General features: G+C 41.4%; 1 protein-coding gene across 5 annotated transcripts in view; it reads right to left on the bottom strand.

The window, feature by feature from the left end:
- LOC138299162 (zinc finger protein 614-like) overlaps nt 1–21,324 on the bottom strand; it is a 143,072-nt gene that overhangs the window by 56,146 nt on the left and 65,602 nt on the right. For 3 of the 5 annotated variants that reach the window (XM_069237245.1, XM_069237234.1, XM_069237262.1), the window contains exons 4-5: nt 21,172–21,282; nt 11,563–11,685 (exon numbers count right to left, since the gene is read on the bottom strand). In XM_069237245.1, coding sequence (XP_069093346.1) covers nt 11,563–11,685; nt 21,172–21,282 — 234 coding nt within the window. The remainder of the gene's footprint in view (nt 1–11,562; nt 11,686–21,171; nt 21,283–21,324) is intronic. The other 2 variants (XM_069237271.1, XM_069237254.1) reach the window with 2 other exon arrangements.

Here is a 21,324-nt window from a genome sequence, read left to right as displayed (position 1 = left end):
TTGCCTGCAGTCTAAGAATCGTTACTCATTGATGTTGCTCGAGTGCCGATGCATGTGGCTGGGTAAAAACTGAGGCGGTATGGTGGGCAAAAAGCGATGGATTGGGATGCTTCTGAGCAATTGCCAGTGGCTAAGATTAATTCAAGCATTTCATCCATTACTTTGTTTTCTTGCACTATTTTCTTCATTTTCAGGATTTGGATGCAACATTAACTCCACACTGGAAAAGAAAAAAACATCACCTCTTTTCAATATTGATATCGCATGTCAGCTCACAGCTGTTACTAAGAGAACATTTTAGTTTTTGTTGCTAACAAGGTTTCTCTTGCTCTGTTAGATGGATCAAACTCTTAAGGCCCTGAAGGCAGTAAAAAATTATGGAGTATCCAAAATTAACTGGACAGATTATGCTTGGTGCTAAAGAAGCAGATCACAGTAACCCAGCTCTAAACAGAAGAGAACGAAAATGGCCTAACTGCTAACAGCCTCAGAGAATAAAGAAGCAGAATATCTTTAAACCCTGGATCCAAGAGGACATGGCCTGGACGAGCATGATGGTGGACATGACTGTAGAGCTCCTGCTGTGCTCTCCCAAAAAATGAACAATATGCTTGCTGCTACTTATTATGACTAGGGCACGGATTATGTTGGCCATCTGACCGTGGCTTGGATTTTGCTGAGCTCACCCAGATATGTTGCAACTGGGACCAAGGAGTAGCTGCAATCAGGCCAGGGCCCACATGTCAGGTGTGGGGCTCTCACAGCAACCTTAATTAACAACGCCTGAGAACGGAGTACAGCCATGATCTGACTAGTGCCTGTGGATTAGATGTGGCTCGTGCGTGAGAGCCTGTCTGACTTGTGGAGTGTGGATGCCCCCCCCCCGACTGGAGCCCGCGGATCTGGTGCGGCTGATCCTTGGCAGCTTGGAAGGTGAGAGGATGAGGCAGTAATCCTGTGGGACTGGTCCCTTTCTTGAGAAGCCCTAGTTTAGGGGGCATGGAGCGTGCAAAAATGGCAGGTGAGTGTGATCCCTTCAAATAAAGTGATACTCTGAGTAGGGGATAGACTTAAGGGCACTGCCAGGACGTGGACTGCAATGGAGCATACTGTGTCCAATCTGCACGGAACCTGGTGGCGCACTAAGAGGCACTGTGTGGCTGATTGGAAAATTCCTTTTAAGACATGGACTGATGCTGGTGGGAAATGCACTGGCTCCCAAGTATCTTGGTGTCCAGGCCTTCCTTTCTTATTGGCTTCTGAGGTGCCCTGCAGCAACCAATAGGGAGTCTACCTCGCCATGTGAAGGCTGGAGCTACAGCAGGCCTTCCCGATTGACAATGGGATCCAGTGCTCCCCTGTGTCACGGGTGGAGGTGGTGACCCTCCCTGTCTGCTAATGCCACCCAGTCCCTAGTGCTGACAGGTCTGTGGGTGAACCATCCGGCATAACCTCTTTCTGGTTAAGACACCGTCTGAATATGGGTGGTCGGTGAGCAGTGGGGTTACCAGACCATCCGTTCTAGGCCTTACAGGCACCTGCCTGGCATCAAGGATGACAAGTATGGCAACTAAACATGGAAGGCTGGATAAATTGGTAGGTCGCTCAGCACTAGCCCTTCTCAGTGACATCCTGTAACCATGGAGAACATGGAAACACAGGACCCACCACAGACGTCAACGGCTAATACAGATGTCATACTCCAGGCTATTGTACCCTTGCAGCGAGCCCCTGAGAAGCAGATTAAGTCAGTTAGATTGGAGCGTACACTTCTATGATAAGACCTCAGGAACACAACTGACCCTGTCGCAGAGGCAGAGTGGCGACTTGCTGCATAAGAAGCCTCTATGTAAGATATGGGCAAGCTGAAATCCTGTCAGGCAGAAGATGCCAAGGTATGGTCAATGTGTCATTATATCCAACTAGTGGTATTCCCCAAAGGTTTGAAAGGTAGTAATGCTGTGGCCTTCCTGGAGACCTTGCTGAAATCAAATCAGAATTGTTCTCCATTTTTCCCTCATCTCGCGATTGAACTTGCGCATTGCTCCTTGAATCTGCGCAAAGTGCCTGGTGTGCCCCACTACACCCTCACTATGACAGCCTAATTACTGAATTATAGTGAAAAAGACTTAATTCTCCGGGTAGCAGGAAACTGCCAAATGTTACTTGAGTCTCACAAAATTTTAATATTTCTGGGATTACATTAAGCTAGTGAAGAAACAACAAACTCATATGATGTAGTGAAGCATAAAATCTGCACGCTATGGGACTGCGCTTTAGTCGGATATTTCCAGCAAAATAGAACATTTTGACAACAATTTGCACATCTTTGAATCTCCTGAACAGGCGTGGTCTTGGAATGAGGAACGACCTGTCCTTTCCAGAATGGAATCCCCGGAGAAGAATGTGAGGGGCCTCTGTCCTCAGAAGCAGCACACCCATCCCTAATAGAGGGCCCGGATGCAATGGGCAGGGAGGGAAGGGATCATATCACATAGTGACGAAGTACATTCTCTCAATGGCAACGTTCCTGATGCAGAAAGAAATATGGCTGTTGACTTTACATCTCCAATGCTGCCTAATTGGCCTTAATCAAACTAGCTATGAATATTGAGCTGAATGGCTTTCTGCTACTTGACTGGCTGGCTTCAGGAGATTAGTCGGTTTGTAGTCAGCAGTGCCTGGGTCAATGGATCAGCATTTCTGAAGTCTGAGTGTGCAGGTCCTTGGGGATAATTCATCATTCCTTAGATCTTCAGTCTGTATTTCAAGCTGGTCATCTGTCTAAGCGTCAATGTACGGATGTCTTCTATTGTGGGTGGTAGTTAATATTAATAAGCAGTGACATTGAATCATGCCTGTTTAACCTTCCGCCATTGACACTTTTTTGAAGTGCTCTTTATTATGGGCTATAGTTCTGTTCCATTCTTCAAATGGTTCAGCCCTTTGTTTATTTGGGAGGGGGTATGGGAAGTTGTTGATTCAGGGTCGCTTTGATTGACCTCCAAGTTCCATTTCACTTTAGTTACATGGCCTGGGCTGCTGGAATATCATTACACTATTCATTCACATAGGTTTCAGGATCTTGGCTGCCAAGTTAGCCTCTGACCTCTTAGGGGGCGACCACGTAATATCTTGGAATGGTAATAGACTTAATGATCAGCTTAAAAGAGGGGTGATGATATCCTGCATTAAGAGATTTCATCCAGTTGCACTGATATTTCAGGAGACTCATCTGTTGGACATGGGTTGGCTTTAGGGCGGTGTGAGCAGTGTGGTTGCACCGGGTGCTGACCTGGATTGGGGGACACTGACCTCATCCAGTTGTACTGATATTTCAGGAGACTCATCTGTTGGACATCGGCTGGCTTTAGGGCAGTGTGAGCGGTGCAGTTGCACCGGGTGCTGACCTGGATTGGGCGACACTGACCTCAGGGAGGGGGGCCATGTGTTTAGAAAAGACTTACGAAACTTGCGATTTAGAAGCACCTGCTGAAAGGTTCCTTGTGCATCCAGCCTTCAGGAATCAATAAAAATGTCAAGATACCTTTTATGAATAATGTTCTGGCTAGGGAGCGAGATGGGAGTTTTGCCTAGCGGCAGCTTAGACTCACCATAAAGTGGCACAGAGGGTTAATTTGTCTGCTGCAAAGAACAGAACTATATTTTATGTGGATAGCTGATTGGATTATTAAAGCCAGCCTTTACAAGTGCTTTAAAACAAAAGAATGCATGTGAAAGGGGGCCTATGGAAAGATGAGGGGCATATTTGCTGGGTGGTAGTGAGTGAATCCGATGAGGTGATCATGTGGTGGGGGGCGCCAAAAAAGACTGTCGTAAAGGGCGCCACCAGCATAAAAGCCGGCCCTGTGATGGAAATAAAACTGCTCCTTTCTATACACAACTACACTAGAGTATACCAATGCTGGTTAAACCTGTGGCTCCAGGGGATGGCTATCCCTCTAAAGAAAACATTTCAACCTGCATTACATAAAGTGTCTATTCATCCCTTGGGTAGGTATGTGATGATGTGGAGCTTGTGGGGGGTCCACCTTGGACTTTAATTAGTGTGTACAGGCTCCTACTCTTACTAGACTCAACGTTGAAGGCCATTTCACAGATGTAAGCAGAGTCTCTGCCGGGTTCAACCGTTGCCAGGGAGACTTTGATGCTATAAAGAGCATTCATATGGACTCTGGCTCACATTCAGTGTAAGCCCAACCACTGCGGCTGCATTGGTCGATGGCGGTGCTCGGTCTTGTGGTGATTTGGAAATTGCAACACCACGAGCTTAGGCAGTATACAGACATTATTCACCCCTGCAGGACACTTCCTCATGTATTGACCACCTCTTTGCCCCCTTAACAGAAGTTACCAATATCATCCACACAGGCATAGTCCAAAGGGGTATCTCGAATTACGCCACAATTGCCCCAACCAATACATAAAGCGAAAGGTGGAGTGAGACAATCCCCTCGTCTAAAAGCCTGGTGGTTGTAAGACAATTCTTTTAGTGATTATATCCGTTATAGCATTACTGAGTATTTTACACTTAACAAAGGTACGGTATCTTCTTACTCTGGGAAGCATTTAAGACAGTCAGCAGGAGTAATTCTTTATCCTTTATTAAAGGGAAAACAAAAGATCGCGAGGCTTAACTGCTAGGACTGGAAAAGGAAATTTCACACTTACACCACACTGATGCTACTAGCCCCACACAGGGACTCGGCCTAGCTTACATCTCACCCAGGTTACTGTAAAGCAAAAATTCATTGACTCGACCCACTTCCGCTAGCTCTGCTCTCAAAGGAGAGTGTATGAAATAGGGGATAAGGTTGAAAAAACGATTTATTGGCTGGCACACAAAGTCAACCTCAGCAGACTTGTCCTGTCCATTCAATCGGTAAGTGTAGTGGCACTTAGGGCAGCGCTTTGTATAGAGGCTGAATATGCAGCCCATTAATGTGCAATGTACGCATTTCACCTGCTGTCCATAGTTTAACAGAATAATCCTCTTGTATGTGATCTACCAACGCGTGCTTCACAAGCCGAGGCGCAAGATGATTCGCAAGCCATGACTTCACTACCATCAGGTAAAACCCCTGGCCCCAAAGGCTTTTCATTCGATTTTTTAAGAGGTATTCCTCTCTCCTAACCCCCCACTTAAAGCCACTGCATGACAACACGTATGACCAAAAGTCACTGCCCTACAATCCAAGAAGGCCCACTATTACAGTCATGCTTAAAAGGTAAACCAGAGGAGTGTGCTTCCCATCATTAACAAATATTGAATTTAAGATTCTCACAAAAATGTTAGCTACTTGTTTAGCAAGAATTGTGCACCTGCTGGCCCAGGAAGTCCAGAGATTTTATGCCAAATAGAAGTACCTGACATGGTCCACACTGCCTGTATGTAGCTCTCAATCGTGCAGGCAGGCGATTTAACGAAGGACAGTGTCTTCCAGCTGGTGGATCTAGAACATGCCTTTGATACAGTACATTAGCCTATTATGTTGGCAGGTCTGCAAAAGATGCAATTTTGCCTCTGTTTTCTCCATCTGATTGAAACATCACATACCAAACTATGGACACAAGTCAGGGATCAATGGTGTGCTGTCTTCATCCTTCCCATACAAAGAGGTACCTTTCAGGGGTGCCCACGCTCACTGCTGATTTTCGCGCTGTGGAACCACTTGCAGTGTGGATAAGAGTAAACACCCGTCTGCAGGGTGTCCACTGGCAGGGCGATCATGAAAATAAAATAAAATGCAGACGACATCTTTTGTATGACAAGCCGCCTTCTACCATAATTCCCTGCCTCATGGTAATACCAGCGGTTTATAGATATGCTCCCGGTCTCAGGGTGAACTTGCAAAAGGGTGGTCCTTAACCAGGTAGCAGAAGGCGGTTTCCAATATCTGGGTATGACTATAACGCAATCTCAATCAGAGCATTGGGGTCTAAATGTCGCACCACTGATGGTTAAACTTAAAAACAACCTCAAAGTGTGGGCTGCCCTACCTTTCACAATGGTGGGGCATTGTGCAGTATTTAAAACTATCTTTCTTCCTCACTTTTCATATGTTTTCTAACATTATCTCTTTATACTGCTGCCTATGTGCTTTACAGACCTCCAGACCCAAATCTGCACTTATGTATGGGCAGGTAAAGTCCTGTGTGTATTATTTCAGAAACATCATCTGTCCATCTACGATGCGCAGTTGGGCTGGGCGAATGTTAAGCTTTATTATTGTGCCTCCCAGATGGTTCCAATTTAATGAATGGTTATAGAGAGAGACAGAGAAGACAGTGCTCACATGCTCGAGTTCGGGCTGCTCAGTACCTACAGATTGCTGAACTTACTGTATGGCAAAGCCCCCCCCCCCCCCCCCCCCCCCCCCTCTCTACCTCCAGTAACTAGACTGCTTATTCTGTGCTGGCAAGCAGGGCTCAAACACATTAAATGGTTTAAAACAATAACTGCTGTGACTCCTCTGTGGTGAGGTACGTGGCTAGCACAGACTAATGGACTTTCTGAGTTATCTTGGTGGGACTTAATACGTTTATCAACCCTTCCAGGTCTCTGGAGGGGTGGCCTCATCACATCATTTCAGGACTTTGCAATAGAGTTCCATCTACATAGGTTGCAGTTTTAAAATATATCTGCAGGTAAGGAATGGTGGCCCTCGTAGTGTTTATACTTTGGTGATTATGGGGTACATGGTGGTGAAGAGGGATATGGCGTACCACTGGAGGGAAAAGCAGGCCTCCTCAATCATGGAATGGGTGAGAGGCATGGATACTGTATTGGAAGTAATGGTATACAAGGCTTGGGGAGTGCATAAGAAATGCCTCAAAATTTGGGGACCAGGGACTAACTTTAGTGCAATCTAGAACGAAAATGAGGCATACATGTGGACATGTCATTTCCGTGAGAAGTTTGATTGAGTCATGATCACTGTACAATCCAGGTGTGGCAATTCCTTTGTGCAAGAAACCTGGCATCCAACTGCACATATTTAGATTTGTCTTTTGTATGACACAAAATTAATAAACAGAGTTATAACTATAACCTGGATCCGAGGCTGCACCTGAGGTTGGCAATATTTAACTACAAAAATTATAACATTACAGTACTGACAATACATTTCTGGAAGGCCTTGAAAAAGCCCACAGAACACTTAGCAGCCTGCCATCCTTCAAGAAAGCTTTGAAAATAAAGTTGTTTAGATAAGGCTTTCACTTTACATACACCGAACCCTCCTCGGGACCACATAGCGGAGCTAATTTGGATACATTTGGTCATGTCTGTTCCATCAAACTCTATTTCTGCTGTGCTTCCAGTCAGATCAGCCTAGCCCTTCAAACTTTCTCTCAGCGATCTTCTACTCACAATGAGGACATTTTGCACTCAGCGTTTACATTTACTAGCTTATTGCCATCACATGTTGGTGGGCAAGGAGAGGCTGACTCCAGATCAGCAGGCATTTGGAGCAGTATGTCTGAGAATTGGAACACTGGGGCTCCCTCTACATCCAACCCCAAATATCTGTCCCCATGGATTAAGGAAATTAGATCAGTCAACAACTCCCATCCGCCCATTCCCCCTTTACATAAATCTGCAATTGACACTACGTATAATACATAAGATTCTGCTTAGAGAAAGAGATTTCTGAGATTATTTGACAGAGGGGAAGGAAATTATGGAAGAATCTCAACTAATCTATACATTTTGTGTTTTTTGCAGATTTAAACATTTTTTGCTTGACAGAGAAATTTTACATTTGAAACAATTACCTATCACCACCTGAAAGACACCTTTTCCTCTCGAGGGAGGGCAGTGGAAGTACTGATATCCACGCATGAATCTGAAATTCCCAAACAAAAAGGTCTTGGGAAGTGAGTGGTAGGAGGAGGACTAATTATAGTATATAACTATTTTCTTCACTTTGACCAACACAGTAAAGAAACCATAACCAGACTGACACTGAGGGAAGCAGAAAGGCCAATTACATCTATGCAGCTAAAACCTTGATTACTTTGTCGAATCTCTGGGAACCACATAGAGGGCACATACTTATGAGCACTAGGGCCCTGCCTGGCAGGGTCCCAGTTACACATAGACTAAAACAACATATATACAGTGAAATATGGGGGTAACATGCCAGGCAAGATGGTACTTTCCTACACCAGGGGACTAATGGGTATCTTGAGTAGCTAAAGTATTCGTGGTGACAAAGGTCAAGCTAAAAACAAGGAACATTTATGAAAATCAATTCGTTGAGTTCCAGGGGAATGATGGTGAAAGTGGTCTGAAGAACAACTTAACTGAACTGCCTGTGAGGGGTAATTCCTTTAGACTGTGCTATGAGGAGCCTTATATGCAAGGGATAGGAGAACAATATGAGGAGCAACCTAGTGGGTGCTGAGAATCTATTTGTGGAAATGGAAACCAAGAAGATCCTAGGAAAGAAGACACCATAACGTAGTATGTTTGTTCAAGCACAGAAAAGAAAACTAACGAGAAGAGCTACATGCACTGTACTGAAGAGGAATATTTGCAAGGTTTTGGAAAGCAATGTATGGTTGATATTGCAGAACTTATTGTTGATTCTGCATATTTTGTGGAAGGGTCTGCTAAAAAGGGGCATGAGGCAAAATGTTCTCTTTGTGTGTTGCAGGCATGAGGAGAGCTCTATGATGCAACACAAAAGACACCACACATAATTAAGATATTTTTCCCTTAAAAAAAGATTTGTCAAACCTGCACTCATTCGCCTTTCCACCGCATCTCATCATTTAGAAACCCAACTCTGCTGATCTAAATAAAACTATAAATTAAGTGGTACCTGTTAAACATGCAAAGCAAAGTTCTAAATCAAGAAAACTGGGCTTTATAACCAAACGTTTTTTGCCAATGTAAAGCCTCCAACAAAATCAAGAGAGGTTAGAAACATAAGAGTAGCCATAGATTCAGGCGTATCCTAACTAGGCCTGGGACGAATTTCAATTCCGCCAGAAATCTCTCCACTTCTCTCTCCCTCTAACCATGTCAAGCTGAGGATCACAACTGTATACAAAATCTCAGACTGGACAACCAAGTGCAGTAAATATTAAGTACATTGTATCATATGAAACACCATAAGGGGACCTAGAGAGCGGTTCAAAAATACAAGCATGCTGAAAACCATAAAACTGTGCATATGTCTCTTACACATCATCATCCAACATACTGCAATGTCCTGCACTCCATAACACATAACCTCATATTGGAAGACATCACACAGGACATGTAACACTTCTCACATAAGATCAAAACAAAAACAACATCCTTCCAACCATTCTACGTGTTAAGGCGTGCTACACACGTAGGCAAGTGCTTCAGCACCCCATATAGGGGTAGTAAGAGCTAAATAAATGGTGCAATACAATATAATGATTGCAAAACAAATGTATCAGTGGCTTGTGACCGTAATTTTGGTAGCAAGCCACTGATCAAATACCGATACTTCAACGGGACTGGTATCTAATTCACAGAGGGAAAGCTGTCAAAACGGGTCATGTTTCCCTTTAGGAATGGTGACAGCAGCCTTGCGGGAAGCAGAGCCTGCACTCTCAATTTCTTATGTTTTTTTTTTCTCTCAAAGCAACACCGGTCTCTTTAATGGAGGCAGTCTGCTTTTTAAAAATGTTCCCCATCTGCACAGATGAAGATCTACTCTACCTTCCAGGCCTCCATCCATGCATTTTTACCCAATGACAGATGTTCATAAACTGCTATCTACATATTTTATATTCATCAGGATAATTGTTTTGCGATCTCCTACAAATGTACATTTGTGATATGACCTATTTGTACATAGCTGCATCAAGAATTGCATTCCGACTCACAAATCAGTAGGTGTCCATGTTGCACATCCCTGGTTTGTGAATGGGAAAAGTACAGTGGACTATTTGTTCAGATGTTGATGTGTACCAGGAAGGTGGACACAGCAAACATTTACTTGAAATGGAAAGTGAAAGGGAAGACTCTGTTCTGAGCGTGTAAATCTTGCTTAGTCCTGAATACCTACAAAGGTTTCCACAGTGGTCGTCACGTTTGGATCCAAAAGGGTTAAAGAGATTCCTACAACTGTGTTGTGACTACACACTTGCTGAAGAGTGAAGTATTTAGATACATACAAAGATGCAAGCATTGGGGAAACTGTGCTAGATGGAAAATAGATCCAGGATTGTATGCCTATGAGGAACAAGGTATTGGCAGAACTACTAGTTAGAAAAGTAGAACCCTTGCTCTTATAAATAAAACCCTAAACAATCTTGACCACCGCAAAAGAAGATGTGAAGATTATATGAGCCAAAGTGACAATACAACATGGGAACAGGGCATTAATATACCTTAGACAAGTAGCAATAAAACTAGGCTTTAGACTGGTCTAACTGGGAATTGACAGGAACTGTGAAACAAGCACAGAGCTGCAGAAGTTTGGGAGTACGAAAAATGTTGTACGCTTAACCCGTTGTGGCCAGGGAAGCACTTTTTATTTTATCACAAAGCAGTGCCTCAAGAAACCAAAGTTCTAGGACAGGATAAGAGAACAAATGACACATTTGGAGATCATAAAGAGTCTCTGCCCTAAGATCATCCTATGTGAGGTCAAGAGGTCCCAACATACTATAACAAATTGTTGTGTGAAGTAGGGTTAGCGAACGCACACGGAGATACTGCTACATTACAGGATAGTATGAACGCTCCGGAGATAGGAGCCTGGCTTGCAAATATGAATTGGTGTGCGAAGGCAGAAAGACAGGTGTACTTGAGTTAGGGACGCCCTTGTATGCGTAACAATAGAGAATCTGAGTAGGGTTCATCATGGCATATCCAGAGGATCACATTATGTTAATATGGCTTGAAGGCATCACTAGCAGTGAAACCGAGAACGATCTTGATCAAATGGCACATGTAGAAGACATAACAAGTTCCTCAAACTGGTGGATGAGCATTTCTAAATTTTTCTGTGTAAGTATGAAGAACGTTTCCATGAACTATAATGGGAACAAAGTGAGACCGTTTTATGTATACCGATGGATTAGGTGTTTGAGTTGTAAATGCAAGGAAAGCAATGCAATGTGTTAAAAAACAATTCTCAAAGGCTAGCAGAGGTTCATATTATGTGAAATATGTTTTAAAAACTTCTGACTGTACTACATTATTCACCCACTGCAGGGGTAAATAATGCAAACCTTTGCAGGTCTCACTGGCCAGATTCATAAAGCACTGATTCAAACCTAGATTATTTGGAAACAATATTTCTTTCTAAAGGGCGGCACAGATTAAACAAAGTTTGCTTTAATTTAGAAATTAAAAACCACCAAACCCATTGAAATACAGGTCACATAATAACATGAACTTTCATTTTCATATCAGATTTCACTTACTCTAGGGGTTACTTTTCGAATTACCATACTTATCCCATGAAGCGGTTATTTCAGAATTTCATCTGGGAGAACAACAGAAGCATGCAATGTGTTATGAAGCAGAGCAGCACATATGTATCATACCTCTTTCATCTGATTTGAGGCAATCCTTTCTTTCTCTTCTCCCTGAATCTTGATGATGTGATAGATGTTGAATTCCCTGTCCACTTATATCCAATTCATCAGGAGTATTATTTGTATTGCTTGCTAGACAAAGACAATAAATGCTGATTATAAAGCTTACAATAACTTATTACACTCTGGCTTCTGGCTTCCAAGTCTTTATGTTCAAATGTCCTTATTTTATATAATAGGCTTTTGCCCAAACCTGTGCAAGTGACTTTGGGCTTCATTTAGAGGTGGGCAGTAATGGACCATATGCCTAAAACCAGGTTAATTTACAGGTGGAGCATCGGACGCCTGTGCCTCAGGCGGTTCCACCATCTGATGTAACTTCACAGTAGGCCAGATGCTGCAGAAGAGCTTCTGGTGCTTGTCATTCCTATCAACGGCTGCCACACATGGAATGACAGTTCAGTGCAGGGAAAAATGAGCACTGCACGCAAAGATGAGAATTCTAAATGTGCGAGAGACACTGAGTTATGTTATGTGTTTCAAAGCTGACTTTATTTATATCAGGTGTGCCTGTTACACTTGCAGGACGGTTGGCTAATGCCTCATAGAATGTGGGCTGACCAGCATTCAGCAACCTTACTGAAAGTGCAACCAACATGTCACCAGAAGCACTTTCACTGAATTATCCTCTCTCCTACGGTGGGATCTATCAATGCGGCACGGGTTGCCAGATCATCAGATCAGGACCTCTGCCACTCCAACACTGTGCTGTAAATGAGCCCCTCTCTGTCCTGTAAAAAACTAACGAGGTTAAGGGACTCATCTAGAGGAACATGTTAAGTGACACAAAAAAGAACAACTTACAAATGTGGCAGCAAACCCACTGCTTAGCCTGCACAAGTATCAATGATTGTAAATTCAGAGGTAAAGCAATTGTTCAACATGGCAGCAGAAATTGCGTGAAAGACACTGAAGCATCAATGCTGATACCAGTAGGCCTTTCACTAGCCACTGCAAACATGGCAGAAGGTAGACAGAAAATGGCATTTCCTGTTACTGAGCTCAATATGTTGTAAATATCTTGTTCAATTAAAAAACACAACATATTTGGAAAGGCTGGTACACAAGACAAGCTTCACAACAAAATCTGATCGATGTGCCTCATTACTCAAAAGGCAAAAGTGGTAGCAGAAACCACTTAGCAAAATAGGGTCTATAAATAACACTGGCATCATACAAGGCATTTGTGGGTGCAGGTGGCAAACAGACACTGTGGAAGATTCAGTGGGAGCAGATCATCATTTGAGCTGGTTCCACTCGATGGGTGAAGCATGTCATTGATGTTAGACACTAGCATCAAGAAGAGGACTAAACTTGGTGAGTACCCTCATGTACATCTGTAAAAACAAAAAATGTTGCCCAAAGATTTTCATTTTTGATTTGAGTTTTTGGATCATTAGAGAAATAATTTAGCTTGGGTAGACACTTCTGATCCAGGCCAAATTTTTCTGGATGACATTTTTAAAAATGGGGGATGTGTTGCAGTGATTATGTAACATTTCAGAAACCATAAGTCCTACATTCTTTATTTTGGTGTCAAAACATAGGTTTTGGGGGTCAAGCAGTCTTATACAGTAGAGGCAGAAAATAAGTCCTCAAAGCAACCCCTCTGCCATTTTCCAAAATAGCAGCTATATTAGAGGAAGAAGAGACATATATAGAAATGAAACAAATAATAATAATGGTTTTTAATCATTTTATGTAAACACCAAACAATGTTTATGCTGAATATGAAAACAATAATGTTTGTCACTCCTGTTTAAGACACATTTTCATAGTTCACTTTATTTATTTGTTGCAGCAATCACTTGTGTTACATTTGCAGAATGTTGAACATTTGAGAAGGGCATATCGACAGGGACATCTTTTTGTAGCACAGGTTTTGCAAGTGCATGCACATGGAAGTTCTGTGGGTAGAGGCTTTACAAATGTTGTAAGTTTAAGCACCCCATTAATATCTTCCCAACAAAATTCATCCAGATCTTTCTATACATATGTATGATCCAAAACATTTACACATCTTCTGATCAAGTAGAATGCTCTTTTAATGTGTCCACGCACAGACCATGATGTTGGTGGAAGTTCACTTAGCAGGACTGATCTCTTGAACTCACTGTACCAAAGATCATCAAATGATTTTCATCAAATGATTAACAGTCAAAACTTGTTTTCCACACATGTACAAGGTATTTTTCCACATCTTTAAAGTCACATTATTCTTCTGTCTCAGAAAATTATTTTAGAAACTTCATAAGTTCAGTAGTGAAAGCTCCAAACTTTGTTCCAATTTTGCTCATAGTAAGTATCACCCGTAAGAATATGTGCCTTGATAAGACTACTAGGCATCTCTGGGTAAAGTTTCTTGTACAGAATATGTAGCGAGATTAAGTGTCTTTTCTCGCCTGTTCCACAACATATCCATAACTCTGAAAATCCTTGACTTATGAACATTGCAACAAATCTGAGTAGCACAATAACAACATCTGTGTCATTTGACAGTGCAATTAATCGACTGGAACCATTTCAAACAGCCCACTCAACATGTGGCCCAACATGAAGGTCAGCTTCCTCCAATTTGTGTTAAGTCCTTGAACAATATGGCCCGTAGCTATTGAATATCTCTCTGCAAGCACAAACTCCTCATTCACAATCATTCCACTTGCAATAATTGAAAATTCAATGTTCACTGAAGCATCAGCAATGTTTTGGCAAATTAACATCTCCAAGTTCATCTTGTTCGATGACCAGAATTTAACAGGTTGCACAGATGCAGGTGTCGGATTTTTGATGCAGGCAAGGTCCCTTGTTCCACTTGTAGACATTAGTCTGATTCTCTCACACTCTTTGACCGATAATTCAAGATAACTGTCAAATACAATGTGCAGGTCTTGCAAGGTGCACACTGACTTTGATATCTGTAGAACAGTCTGAATGACCTCTCCAAAGTTTTGTATGGATGAAATCTTGAGCATTCGCAATTGTGACATATAGTCCTCAACAACAGCAGTTTTCAATGAGGACACCTTTTCAAATTGAAAATCTTCAGGTGAAAGTTTTTTTTCCAGAGCTCTTGTACGAGTTTGTGCTTCACTAGTTTGGTTGCAGCATCTCTATCAAATAATGCGTTTGTTGGAAGAAGATCATGCAACAGAATGTCCTTGATAAATTCACTCTTTTCTTTTGCTACATTATTTCTCTATGTGCTTGCAAAACTTGTTTTTTGCAGCCATTTTTGTAGTGGTTGGATGGACGAAACTCTTATTATGGCAACTAAAGTATGGAAATTCAGCTTTAGTGATGTCAAACAGCTTTTTCTCTTTCATTACAAATCGCCCCTGCTTTAGTTCTGCGTACAGTTTCAGTCCATGTTCGAGGACATCTAGTAGATGTGTCTCTATATCATTAACCACATATTGTTGGTCACGAAGTGGTGTAGTCGCAGAGGCTCAGTCATTTCAAAGGGGTTTTCTTGCTGTTGCATGAAATGAAGAAGGCTAAAACTTGTTTATTAAAACATTCCCCTCTCTTTCGCACAAGTTCGTGGTGAGGAACAGTTTTACAATGGTCCATTAATTCTGAATTTGTCATCTCTCTGAAAACATTGCAAATAGAAAGGAATTCATGGTAAACTAGCTGTTATTGAGCAACATACTCACTTTTATGCGTCTGACCAACAATTACCTTGGGGCTTTTCTGTGATCTCTGGATCATCTGTTACAGTTTCATATCTAGAGCCACAACATTAAACCTTCCCTCTCTGTCTTTCACCACAAAATGTCTTTGGATTAATTTTCTGTAAAGGTATGTTTTTTTCCACCTCTAGCTTCTTCACTCTTTCCAAATACCAGGACCCACATCTCAGATAGTTTATGCAATCGAATTCAGGTAACACAGTAATCAGTGACTCCACAGTCTTCACATGCAGCTCCCTATCGCCTTTCTGACCTGCATGTACCACGTTTTTCACTGGAGCTATCAAGTGTAAAACATTTCCCCAATATTTGCAAGTTCTGATTTTTCTTCACATTCTTTGAGAAAATCTACAAACTTAGTTTTCAGGTATTTTGATTTTGGACTGATTGCATTGAACTTTGCCTGGCTTTGCATTATGTCTTTTGAATGAAGTGCACCATGTGCCTTGTTCACTTCTGAGACAAGATATGCAAAACCTAATTTGTCATTCGTGTTCCAGAAAGCATTCCAATGCAATGTTTCAGAAGCCTCCGATATGATGAGCATATCTTCTAACAAATTAACATAATGAGTTCAGCTCAATACTGACTGGACAGTTTTGCGTCCTAAGATTTCAGCCTCAATGTGTGCATCATCTATACCACATCCATTGACATAACTTCCTGCACACCGCAACATACCTTTCGTCATGTGGAAGGCCCCCATCATTGGATAAAGATCACTAAATCTTTTGGATTGCACATAAAAATGTCAGCTACGAAACAGAAACCACCTTCATCACTGAAAATTGACCAGATAGGCTGGTCTTCAAGCTGAGCATGCACATTTTGGAACTTTTTTTAGAGCTGTGTAGACTGTGGTGTAGTTTGTGAATGGAGATGGTATTACTTGTAAAAGCTCAACCTTCAGTGGGACAGTATTCTGGGAAATCGGAGCACAAATTTCCGCCCACAGGGGAACTGGTTTTTCTTCATCCTTCAGTCCGCACCAAATAGGCTGTAGGATAAACTCAGTTAAATCAGCTTTGCGAATCGCAGCATCAGGTTGAAGAAGATCCATGTGCTCAGCCACTTTGAAACTTTCTGGTAGACTGGGATGTATCTATGGCCCCTGGTGATTTTGCACACATTGGCAAGGCAGTTGAGTTATAAGTTTGCAGCTTAGTTTGTTTATGCCTACAGCTGACACAGCCTGCTTCACAGCAGCTACTTCATTGGTACAGTCTTGAGAAAATGCCAAGCCAATATTGTGTGCTGGATGTTCCAGACAAAGAACATCTGTCTTCAAAATCAAAATTATCAAGAGCAGAAATTGCAAATCCTTTCTTGGTAAAGTGACTTGGTGTGCAGTCAGATTCACAAGATTTTACAGCATGAGCTGCTAACATGTTCCTGCTCCGTACTATGTCATTATAACTTGTTGATACACCAATCCTACTCATGGAAATGATTAGCTCTCAACTTTTTCACTTGTCATAGATTGTGTGGGCAGTCATCATGTGTAGCTGAGTTTTCTTTTTACCATGATACAATTCATATAACATGATTTGGAAAAGACAGTACATTTGCACAGCATAACCCTAACGGTTTATGGGATTTTCTTCCACTTCTTTGCTTACATCTTCCAAGCCATCATTAATGTTGTCAGCTTCTGTTCCGAACTCAAGAACTTTAGTTTCTAACAGTTTTGCTTTGCGGATATTAAACAATGATGTAAAAAATGTTAAGACAACATCAGACATTCTTGTTGACTCCAGCTGAGCTCTAGGGCATTGCAAAATTTGTTATTAAGTCCAAGATCTAAAAATTTCAGGACGTTTCCTAAAAGGGTTCCTGCTGATTTTACTGTATCATGTGATCTTATTTTGGTAGCAATAACTTCAGGAGTCAAATCAGCTGAGAACACCATAAGTGGGTCATTCTTTTTGTTAGACTGACAAAAACAAATTCTGCCATTGTACATTCAGACCAGAAAAATCTTAATTTCATTATTATGGCTCAATACCGTTTCATTAATGTTGACCATTTGTTTCTTTGATCTCACTGAGTGTAAACCTGTATCCAGCACTCAGGAGTGGTTTTAAAACTTAACTTGCTTTTTCAAAGAGTGCAAACTTAACTGAAGGCTGGGTCATTGTGCATTCATATTTTTGAATGGATGCACGCATGCAGTTCAGGTGGGCATAAAAATCTGTTGCAAATACATTCACCTTGCTGTGTAGATCAGATACAAAACTTCATCTTGGAAGAAACTAGCTGCAGATAAAAACATGTTTGCCCTTTGAGACTCACATACTCAGTTAACACATTGAAGAGCCTCTGATTTCTGATCAGCTGTTGGAGATGGATGAGGCGTAGCCATCAATCTTCTTAAGTGGACGGGCATTGGATTTGGTTGTCGTTGCTTTCTCAGAAGACTCAGATTCTAGTTGTGATTCACTGGTTTCTGCTTGACAATTGTTTTCCAGGCTTTTTTCCAATCGAATATGACTTTTAGCACTTGCTGCTAGAATGATCAAATATTTGATTCTACACCCATCAGTTTCAATCTTTTGTGAACTTCATCATGCCGTATTTCTGCAGCATCTTAAACTCTCTTTGGTACAGGCGCAGTTGATATTAGATTTTCTTTCGGATTAGTTTGGCAAAAGACATATTTTTCTGTGTTGAAGCAGCCCTCAGATTTTGAAGTTTGCAACACTCTGTTAGGAGGTAAACAACCTCTGCTACCATCTGCTTCACTCATGTTTAAAAATTTCAATCAATGGAAAACCTGAAACAAAAACAATATTAAAGTAAATTATCAATATGATGGATAAAACACTTTATTACAGAGCCACCATTTTGGAAAATGGCAGGCGGGTTGCTCTGAGGAGCTATTTTCTGTCTCTGTAAGACAACGTGACCCCCAGAACTTGTTTTGACACCAACATGAAGTATATAGGTCTCATGGTTTCTGAAATATATCATCAGTGCAACACATCCGCCATTGTTAAAAATATCATCCAGAAGAAAATGAGCCCTGATCAGCAATGTTTACCCAAGCTAAATTACTTCTATAATGATCCAAAAGCAAAAAGCAAAAATGAAAATCTCAAAAACATTTTTTTTTTTTAACGGAGGTATATCAAGGGGCCAGGACCAAGTATCCCTCAGAACTTTACAAATGCCTTAAGTGTATAGAGCAAGTGATTCCAAGCATCGTTGGTTCAACATTACCATACATAACATGACTCCAATCACTATAATCTGCATCATAGGAAGTTACACCTAGATGCAGGAATAAATATACACATATGGAATTGCCTTTGTGAATACAGCCCATTGCTACTGATCTCAATATGGCTGTACATACCACCATAAAGGTCAACATTTTTTAATCCTGTGTGTTTGCTGAAGGGTGCATACATTTCTGGACTGAATCAGGAATTGCCCCAGAGAAAAGGGCACTTCTATTTTTTTTAAAGTGTATAAACTGACAGGTCCTTAACATTGCTACTGTATTAAAATATAATGCACCTATTTGATTTCTTCCCGCGTCTACTAGTAGAGACTTGGTAACATTTTAAAGCTGTATATACAATTGCAGCATCAATTGTTTTTATCATGTGTGCATTTTCCAGTGGTTTACTTTATGTGTAGGCTTTTTTTGTGGTATTTGCTGATGGTACCGTAAGGTTGAGAACATACTTTTGTGCGTTTTCTTATGGTGTTCTTAAGGAGGAAAATTGATAAAAAGCCATTCCTAAGTTCACAACATTAGATCTTTTGTCTGCTGGGCTAGTGTCCCCAAATTGAATTTCATTTCAGCCTACACTCTATGAATGGCATGAATGTAATTCAAACACCTCCGCGTGCTAGGCAAATGATATTCTTATTAACATACAGAATAGTAAAGCATGTTGACTTTCCTTTGTTCACCGCACATTTTCAAGAATTCTGACAGGTGCATCTTTGGACTAATATCGCTGGCTCTGACACAGCTCCAAGGGTATTATCAATTTGAAGGTACGCTTTGGCACTGTTGTCATCCCCTCAGCCAATCACAGGGCCTGAACTGGCTGTCACATTTGCTGCATGTGTATGGTCTTTATTGTGACTATTTTCTGATGGTGACATAGGTGTGGTGATTCACTGCATAAATGTGTTTATCTCAAGTTTGGGCTGCCTGACGGCAGCTGAATGAAAAACGTCTTCCACATTCCCTGCACTTCAACGTGTGTTTCCTCTGGCCATTCACAATACAATTTTTAGAACAGGTTCTTTATTTGATCTGCCACTAGTAGCCAAGTCACCTATGAACATTGTGATGATGTGTCCTAGTGTACACAAAGGAGCAACATACACGGCCTCCTTCTTAATATCCTACTACATGGCCCTATTTCTTCTCTTTGTCATGTTCAATGTGGGGAAGGCTGTGAAGTAGACCTAACTTACTACAGCCTCCACATTGTCGTCTCTTGTAGCAGTGCAACGCTCTATCATGTCAGTGCCACATGCCCATTAGCATCATTTTTTGAGAGTTTATAGTCACGTTCTGCGCATTTGGCTACCTTTTAAGCAAGTTGCTTTTCATCCCTGTCTTGTTTATCAGTATGGTCACCTTTTTAAGCATAAATGCAATTACTAATGCTAATTTTTGCAAAGATTCTGATGTAACTTTGTAGATGTTGGTGGCTAAGCAGAGGCAGAATCGGTCTTAACATTTTGGTAATTAAATAGTTAGGCAGATTTGCAGAAGAAGAAACTACTCATACAATCGGTTATTAACTCCAACCACATACTCTGACCAAGGCCTCACCTTCTATGACAATAGTATTGCGCAGTGTGTCAACTGCAGCCTCTGAGAATTGCAGTGATTGGAACGCCACAAGTTCAAGTGGTACGAAGTATTGTATAAAGAAATATTATTTATTTATGGAATATCCGTTGCTTTGAGTATCAATGTCTCCCCACTGTATACAAAACTATAGTGAGTGCATTTCCCACTGTAAGATTTCTGATCTAAAGTTCATGCAATATTGAAAGCAACAAATGGAATGTAGGGCTAATGAACTGCCTAAAATGACAAGTTCCAACAAAATGCCAAAAATGACTGCCTTCCAGAAGCAATGCAAATCGAACTCCACATTTTCACAAGGGATGTGCTGCTATGGAAAGACTGATTCCACATCATCGCTCACTGTAGCCTAGGAACAGAAATCCTGGTTAAATCTCTAAAGATAAGAACGTCTGACTGTCAAACAATACACTATGAAAGCAAGGCCCAGTTTATCAGCGGAGGAAATTGTGTTTCATCATGAAGTCGCTCTGTGCTCACTCCTGCTTCTGCACAACCATGGACTCATAAAACACCATCAGGAGAGAAATATAATATCCAAACTGGTCACTCTTATTTCAAGCCTTGAAAGAAGAGGTACGGAATCAGTCCCCATATCCATTCAGTGACACTGCCCTAACCTTAAGTGGTGAGTGCACAGATTAACTTTTGACTTAGGTTCACGCCCACTCTTTTAAATGGGTCAATAAACTGGAGAGGAAAAGGTTAAGAACACAATATCATTTTAAGGAGACCACGAAAAGCAATACATAAAGCTTCAGCAAATAGGGTGTGACCCATAATTAGGGCCTTGCCACTGTAATCATCATCAGAGATATTTTGTAGATACCCTGCAAGAAGACTTATCTAGTGATAATCTTAGGGCAACAATACAGTCAAAGCAGAAGACAGCAGAATGTTTTTTGGGCCCTCTGATTCTTAAGAGCAGCGGGAGCCAATTTATAGATGCACTGAAACGGACACGATGAATGGGTCATTGAAACATCTTATTTCTTTGGTCAAAACATTTAAAAGTTGCATACTCACCTACTAAACTGTTGTTATTCACATTTCTCAAAGTGTCTTGACTATCCACTGAACAGGTCCGCCTATCTTCTTTTATGCCAAATGACACAACAGATTCGGGAACCACATATCCTATCATTTGAAAACAAAATGTAAGTACATGACCACAAAATA

The sequence above is a fragment of the Pleurodeles waltl genome, chromosome 1_2 (assembly GCF_031143425.1).
Source record: "Pleurodeles waltl isolate 20211129_DDA chromosome 1_2, aPleWal1.hap1.20221129, whole genome shotgun sequence".
Lineage (NCBI taxonomy): Eukaryota > Metazoa > Chordata > Amphibia > Caudata > Salamandridae > Pleurodeles > Pleurodeles waltl.
This window is presented reverse-complemented; position numbering and strand designations above follow the sequence as displayed.